At 46.9% G+C, this 8160-nt stretch overlaps 1 protein-coding gene across 5 annotated transcripts in view; it reads left to right on the forward strand.

Moving 5' to 3' along the window:
- The window catches only part of PMFBP1 (polyamine modulated factor 1 binding protein 1), a 50539-nt gene extending 42570 nt beyond the window's left edge, over positions 1 to 7969 (forward strand). Inside the window, exons 17-21 of one of the 5 annotated variants that reach the window (XM_072817324.1) lie at positions 245 to 412; positions 1236 to 1339; positions 1859 to 1933; positions 4324 to 4562; positions 4800 to 5216. In XM_072817324.1, coding sequence (XP_072673425.1) covers positions 245 to 412; positions 1236 to 1339; positions 1859 to 1933; positions 4324 to 4562; positions 4800 to 4963 — 750 coding nt within the window. In that variant the 3' untranslated portion in view covers positions 4964 to 5216. Of the gene's footprint in view, positions 1 to 244; positions 413 to 1235; positions 1340 to 1858; positions 1934 to 4323; positions 4563 to 4799; positions 5224 to 7817 lie in introns of those variants that run through there. The other 4 variants (XM_072817315.1, XM_072817340.1, XM_072817347.1 and 1 more) reach the window with 4 other exon arrangements.
- The last annotated feature ends 191 nt before the right edge of the window (positions 7970 to 8160 follow it).

The raw sequence follows: 8160 nt of genomic DNA on the forward strand, positions 1-8160 counted from the left end.
GCTCTTTAGCACGGAGCCATTCCCTTTGGCTAACGGGTTCCCTGCGCTTGCTGTTCAGGGACCTTCAAGCAGAGGCGGCAACGATCAGAGCAGGGGTGCCCTCTGCTGGTACTGGAAGTAAAGTGCCCCATAAGGAGTCTCCTAAAGCCGAGAAAGCGCCCTCCTGCCCTATCATGGGTAGTCTGGGCTCAGGGTGGGCGGGCAGCCGGGGTCCCCTCCTCACTTACTTTGCACCCCTGAGCAGGTGCACGCCTTCGACAAGAAGCTGGAGGAGATGAGCAACCAAGTGCTGCAGTGGCAGAAGCAGCACCAGAGCGACCTCAAGATGCTGGCAGCTAAAGAGGAGCAGCTCCGGGCCTTCCAGGAGGAAATGACCGCCCTGAAAGACAACCTCCTGGCAGATGAGAAGGAGGTGGGCACTCCTCAGCTTCCGGTCACTCCCTCCCAGGCCCTCCCAGCATGTCCACGCCCCCCTGGATTCTAGACTGCCTTTGGTGGAGGTGGGGATGCCTAAGAGCAAGGAAAGGACATCCCCAGCCCACTCTATTCAGTACAAATAGGTTCTGGGTGCTCTAAGGCCCACAGCAGTTGCCTCAACCCAGCTGTCTTCCTGTGCCTTCATTGATAGAGATAATGAGAACAAAAGCCTATTCCAGCGCCCTGTCAGGTATACCAGTTGCCCCTGACTTGGATTAACCCCCTGAGCAGTCCTCCTCCAGAGCCTACCCTAAAAATTTTCACTTCCCTACAGTAGACTCTGCTAAGAGATCTTTGGGCACACCTTATGCCCCAGTCCCAGAGCAGTGAAGTCCATTGGCAGGAGGCTACAGAGTATCTCGGTGTAGCCACAAGGACTTTGCTTGAATTAGGAAAAAACAAAAGGCATCCATTCCTCAAGATATTTTTCCTTCCATCTGTTAAAAAACGGATTTAACATACCGCTTTTGCAAAACATGCTGTCTTAGTACCTTTGCCCAAAAATCATCATTGTAAGTATACGCAACTACTTTGTCTCTACAATAAACAGTGCCCTGCTCAGAGATGTCACCTTTGTGTGCACGCACTGCTGGTGGTGGAGATCCTGCTGTGGCAGTTCCAACTCTGGCCTAGGGGTTGGACAGCAGAACCAATGTTTCTTCTTCCAGGAAGAGAGAAGAGGCCTGATTTTGGAATAGGGAGGTGACAGGCCTATGCTCTCCCACCTCTAACCATCTCATTTTCTTCTTGTACCAAAGCCTTGTTGCCTGCCCCAGCGGTCTGCGCCTAAAGAGAGCTGTAGGATACGCCGAGAGAATGATCAGATTATGTCCAACATGGAGCAATGGGCAAAAGAGCAAAAGTAAGTAAGGCAGGGTTCCGAGGCCTGGGCTGAGCTGAGAAACTGCACATGTGCTAAAGAATAGTGTCTCACACACACACACACACACACACATATACACACTGCCCTCTAGGGAAATGAATCCACTGTCACCCCACATTCAAGAGCTGAGAATAAGACGGAGGGGCCTCAACTCTTTAGGCAGAATCAGGAAGACCTGCTGACTTAGACACAGAGTGGCTCCGAGATCAAAGGGATGCTTTGCTGTAGGTCAGATTTCCTCTTCCCAACCTGGAATCTGGCTTCCCTGCCTGGATCCCTTGAACTCACCTGATATTATAATGATTTTGCATAGTAGTTGAGAGTGGAGGGTTCCCTCATTTGCCAGGTGCTAGGGAGGATCTAGCTCTAGGGAGTGGGTGATGAGCTGGGGCCTAGGGCTCAGCAGATGCCTTGCTGAAAACACCAGCCTCCCAGCCAGCCAGCTCATGCTCTTCCTCATGGGGGTCTGGGAACTTTCTCTTATGGATTTTATTACAGGATCGCCAATGAGAAACTAGGAAACAAGCTCCGTGAGCAGGTCAAATATATTGCCAAGCTGACTGGTGAAAAGGAGTAAGTCATCCCACACCCCCCAGGCTGCTGCTTAGGCCCTTAGGGGAAGGGTCAGCCATGAGCGAGGGCTGGCTTTATCATTAGATATACATGCATCTGACCTCAGGAAAGGGCTGGGACTATGGAAACATTCTGGGTTGTGAATCTGCATCTATGTGACCTTGGACACATCACCTCAACTCATTGGGCCATTGTTCCCTCACCAACAATACAGAAAGGGGTTACTAGTCTCTCTGCCACTTCCCACTGTCACCTGCTGTGATTCTCAGAGGTCAAAAATGCTAAGAAGGCAACAGAAATTGAAAGGCAAGGTAGAGGCTAAGCTGCTATAACAAAGAGACCTCCAAATGAAGGAACATAGAACTGGAAGGAACATCCCTAGGAGGTGAATGGTCTAGGTTGGTAGGGTTCCTCTGTCTCACATGGTCATTGGGGACCTAAGTTCCTTCTACTTGTTGTTCCACCCTCCCCTGTGGCCTTGCTTCATCCTTGTGGTCAAAGCTGGGTTAGCAGAGTGTGGTGTGGGAAGAGTGTGGGAAGTTTGGGAACAGATGAAAGTATGGATGTCTACAACCAAGATTTCAGAGATGGTATAGTCACAGATAATGACAAGCTCTAGGGCAGTGGTTCCCAATCCTTTGTCAGGGAACACTTAAAAAAGAACCACATTTGCTTGGCACAGTGGAAGAATTTGGGATGAATTATTTGTGACAAAGTTGGCCAGCCAGTGGCTGCCCCAAGACCTGAGAGCATCCACATCTCAGCACATCTAGAACCCATTCATTAGGCCCAGTTGGACAGCTCTGTTCTGAGCTGTGACCATAGGATGGTGGCTGATTTTAAGGATAGGAGAGGATGATTGGAATACAGAAGTCAAGGAACTGAAAGCCTTGGATAGAATATACAGGATGTTGAAGGCATTGGGAATTCTGACAGGAGTGGACCATAGAGAATGACAGAGACCCAGGGAATGAGGGCATGGCCAGGACTCCACCTCCAGGCCCAGTGGCATATGGAGTGTAGCGATGACATGAAGGGTTTCTAGGGTGCCTTCAACACCAGCCAGGCTCATAGAGAGCAAGAGGGCAAAGCATAGGCCCAGAGAAGTTGAGGATGAAGTCTTTGATTTCTCTCTATAAAAGACCATGAAATTTTTCACTAGAACAAAGGCACTTTCTGAAAGGGATTAACTAGAAGAGAAATGGTAAAAATCTAAAAGTAACAGAGCATTTCTTATACTAAGCCAGGTTCCAAGAAGTTCTGTTTCACAAAGAACTCATTCTTGAGTTTGAACCTATTTGAAGAAAACCCATCTATTTTTTTAAAGATTTTATTTATTTATTCATGAGAGACACACAGAGAGAGACAGAGACACAGGCAGAGGGAGAAGCAGGCTCCATGTGAGGAGCCTGATGCAGGACTCGATCCCAGGACCCTGGGACCACAACCTGAGCCAAAGGCAGATGCTCAACTGCTGAGCCACCCAGGCATCCCCCCAAAAATCTATTAATAATAATAATAACACAAATAATATTTATCAGTTACCTGTGCAAGGCACTATTCTAAGGGCTTTATATGTATTGTTTAATCTTTATAAGAACTCATGAGTTCAGTAACACTAAAATCCCCATTTATGGATAAAGAAAAAGAGGAACCCAGAGGCTAAATAACTTGCCCATGGCCTCATAAATAGTAAATGGCAAAGCCAGAATTCCAACTTGGGGAGTCTGGTTCCAGAGCCCACTGTCACGCATTGCCCTCAACATTGATTTGGAGAAATACGACCAGTACTGGAGCCACAGAAGGTAGGCTAAGTTCTTTCACCTCACCTACATCACTGTCATTTCTTCATCCATAAATGGGGACACATTACTTGCCCAAGCTCTCAACAGAGCTGATGAGATCCCCTGTGCTCTCAACCTTCCAGCAAAGGAAGGGGAAATAAGTTGGGCTTTGACACCAGAAATGGATGAGAGTGTTCCCCAGGCACAGCCTGGACAGCCCAAGCATGTGGGATCATTCATGACAGACAGCCTTCCAGCTCTTCAAATCAAATTTCTGTCATTTGTCAAACTGGAGCTTTATATGAAGTACGGAAGGCAGATCAGACTCAATGGTCCCCATCTGACAGATATGAAAACAGGCCCTGTGCTGACATGATGCAGTGGCTTAGAAGTCCTGATCCTGGGTCCACCCCAACCCTGAGCCTGGGCTTCTTCCAGGGAATACACATAGGCCTCCGTTTCTATGGAGCAGGAGAGCACCAGCTGGGAAAGGACCTGGACATCCATGATCCTCCTTCCTTTGGCACCTTTATCTGCCCTTTCTGGTGGGGAACCAAGGTGCTGAAGCAGACTGAACATCCCCTGTCCTTCCCTTTCCTTCCCCAGCCACCTGCACAATGTAATGGTCCATCTGCAGCAGGAAAACAAGAAACTAAAGACTGAGATAGAGGAGAAGAAGCTGAAAACTGGGCACCCAAGGCTGTACACCAAAGCCCTAGGCCCCAGCAAGACAGAGCCCATACAGAAGGGGAAAGTGTGTGCCACCTTGGGCTGGAGGGGGACAGCTCAGGACATGAGCCAAAGAATGGACATCACCAAGTTTGTCGGGATACCCCACTGCTCAGGTAAGTCTGCCATCTGTCTTTTGCTACTTATATGATATCTGTTTTCTTGGTTTAAAAAAAAAAAAAAAAAAAAAGCAACAGCCTGATACTATTTTTCAAGAAGAGATCACTGCATTGGGAATTCAAAGTGGGAGCTGGGGGACATATCTTTTGCTTAGCTACTCTGGACCAGAGATCACTATTACACTGATCCCCTGTACAGCCTGGATCCAAAGCTACCTTTTCTGTCACCTATAGATTCCATGTTACCCCAGAAGGAAGAAGCCACCCCACAACTGAGCTGCCCGGCCATGAGGCCAGTCCTTGAGGAATCATCTCAATTTCTCCTCAAATCAAGACTGTCATTTCCTCATTGTTCTCTCAGGTTCCTCATATTGCTAGAAATCAGCACCCTGCCTTAAGCATCATTTCCACGCACATTTTTCAGAGGACAGTGATTTTCTGCCCTTCTCTCTTGACCTGGATCAGCTCTTACATGAACACATCAAGGTCCCAGCCTATTTTGCAAGATGCTAACATTTTATTGAGTTTTGTCCACTTTTTGCAGTGGAGTGAGCATTGGAACCATACTATTTCTGGGCCCAAACTCCAAAATAAAGACATGAGCATAGCAATCTCAGTAAGCTCTTGGTGTCTTGCAGACATCTCTGCGTCCTCCAGTCCCCACCAATATGTTCATCCCTGTTTTCTCTGGATTCTAAAAAATATAGTCTCTTTCATATATACAGGGAAGCTATAATTCCCAAAGGAAGCTTCTGGATTATCTGCATTCATTTTCGAACCAAGAGAGAACTAGCTCCCCCTTTATTTTTTCTGTCTGGAATTTAAGGGAAAAAAAGTCTTAAAAATCTCAAAAAGGAAAGTAATCCTGAAACCCAAAAGAAAAGACGAGAAATGAGTGATGCATTTTCCAAACGGAGGAGGGAGATAGCCATCTGCTTTCTCCCTGGCCCGCCATATTGCATTTCTCCTTTTAACAATTTTATTTTTCTCCCCAGCCAGCTCAATACAAGTAAAATTCCATTATAACAAACTCCAAGGACAGCTAAACTATTTTATTGTGGTAGGATTTTGTTAAACTGAATACATGTCTGGAATTTATATTCCTAGTGTGTAGGAAATTGAGAGAACTAGCTACTAAGGTAAAGTAAGAGAAAGAAATAAAGGAGTTTGTACCTCAGGGTAGGGGGCAGGAGAAGTGAAGAAACCCACTAGTTGGTAAGGATTCTTACATATTCTTGCCTTCCTCCTCAGCCAGACAAAAGCCAAGACATGTTATGTAGCATGTCCCTGCCAGTACTTGGCAAGGGCCAATACTGGAAGTACAGGGTGAGGCAGGAGTGACAAGCACGTCTGGTAGTCTCTGCTGTGACAGTTGTTGTCTGCTTGTTTATGTTTATTTTTGACTATGTACCCCCATTGGGTTTAGAGTAAGGATATGTTTTCCAGAGTAAACAAAGAGTGAAGAATCTGGTCCTAATGAAATGATTCCGCATTTCTAGCCTGTGGCCCATTTATTCAAACAAAATGTCAATGTCATTAAAATCCCAAGTGCTATCTACTTAAAAAGATACTTTGTCTCTATATTTATGAAAAGGTGCCATATATGTTGGCCAAAGACAATAATAGCTGGATACTTTGAATGTTGTCCATTTTTTTCAAAGTTATCTTTCACTTCCTGTGGAATAATTACACCAGAGCATGGAATGTAGTGAGTTATGGGGAGCGAAGGAGCAGCAGAGCCAGAAAAACACAGATATATCACCCAGCCATCTGGCCTTGTGAGCCCAACCAGGGGGGAGATCTGATGGGGTAGAGGGGTTGAATTTAGGGAAATGTAGCTTCTCTAAAGATAAGGCAAAGAGCAGGAAACCAGAGGGTTGCCTAACTACGAATCTTTAAGAAGAAACCAAAGGGGTTTCTTAAAGGTGGTTTGAATTGCTGATCATAGAAATGGTCTCTGTATGATGTGTAGTAGCAGATTCGTGTCATCATACATTTCCCAAACCCATGGACTATATAATACCTAGAGCGAACCGTCATGTAAACTATGGGTTCTGTGGGATAACATGCCAAGGTAGGTTCATCGATTGTAACAAATGAACCACTCTGGTAGGGGATGTTGATAGTGGGGAGGCTGTGCTTGTGTGGGGGCAAGGGGTCTCTGTACTTCCTGCTCAGTTTTACTGCACACCTAAAACTTCTCTAGAAAGTAACCAAAAAAAGGAAAGAAAGTGTTATGAAACTAGGACTTACTTTAGCCAAGGGGATTGTGAATAAAGTGCTTCAGCCACCCAGTGGGAGGATGTCACTCGGATTCCAATACCTGGGGCCCACAGAATCCTTTACAGCAGCTCCGCTCCTACTCACCTGGAGTGTAATTTCCTCCCTTGAACCAAAACACCCAGAGCAAACACCAGCCACTGCAACCTTCTCTACAACCACCGTGTTGCCCCATTAGCACTTGGCTTTTGAGCCTTCCCTACGCAGCCCAGCTGAGGAGGAGGTTTCCTGCCATAGACAGGGACTGGCAAGCCAAGCTCTGGAATGAGCTAGAATGTGCCCCCATCTCAGCCTGAGACCCTCAACTACAGACATCTTTAATGTGTTCAAAGTACCATTACCATCAACCAGACACGATAAATGCACGTAACTAAGAGCAACGGGGCGCCCACCCTAATCATGTCCACTTCAGCAGCCTCACTGTTCACTCACACCAGGAAGCCCGAAAGCCATTCTCCAGAACCCACTTCAGGGCTGTTGCCACAGGCCTACTTTTGTATCTCGGTGGGGGGATCGGTTTTTATCTGAGGAAGAAATAAGAATCAAGAGTATTAGAGCTGGAAGGAAGGATTAAGGATTTAAGGTGGATCTGAATGGAAAAGGTCCATAATTTAAAGAGCGCATTAGAGACAGGTCCTGACAGACCCTTGTGTGGAAGTCCCAACACCAAAACCGATCTGGGAAGTGCTGCTGAGGGCTGGGAGCCTCCCCACACACCCCGAGGCATCTGTACTGTGAGGTGTCCTTGCCAGGTGTTCCTGTTTTCAAATGAGAAGGCTGACCCCTGGTTTTCATAACCTCTGGCTTCATTTTCGTGATCCAGAAAACTTGAAGGTAAGTGCATGACCAAGGTCACAGCCTGTGTTAGTAACAGAGCCATATTCACTGGAAGCTCAATTTTTGCCCCATTCGGTTGCATCCCTAGCCCAAGGCTGTACATAAATCACATGCCCAGCTTACTTCTTTCCACAGAGCAGGTCGACACCTTCTGCTAGCCTGTCAACCTGGTGTCAAGACTAGAAGCCTTCCCAGATGAGCCTCCGGATGCCCTCTCTTCACTCCAGAGCCCTGAAAAGGCAGTTTCTACCTGAATTCCCAATAAAGGCAGTTAGAGGTAAAGAGAACGCAAGTAGAAGTGGTAGCTGGTGTTGGCTGGCAAAGCCAGGCTTCCAAACTCCTCCATAAAACTGACTTAAATTTTAAAACCACATCCGAGGAAAAAAGTGAGAAAGGGAATAGAAGTGATGGTGGCCTAAGCCAAGAGGCTGGGGCTGAGGGCTGCTGGCTGGGGTGAAGGTGCTTCGGAGCCCCAGGC

The sequence above is a fragment of the Canis lupus genome, chromosome 3 (genome assembly GCF_048164855.1).
Source record: "Canis lupus baileyi chromosome 3, mCanLup2.hap1, whole genome shotgun sequence".
NCBI classification, from domain to species: domain Eukaryota; kingdom Metazoa; phylum Chordata; class Mammalia; order Carnivora; family Canidae; genus Canis; species Canis lupus.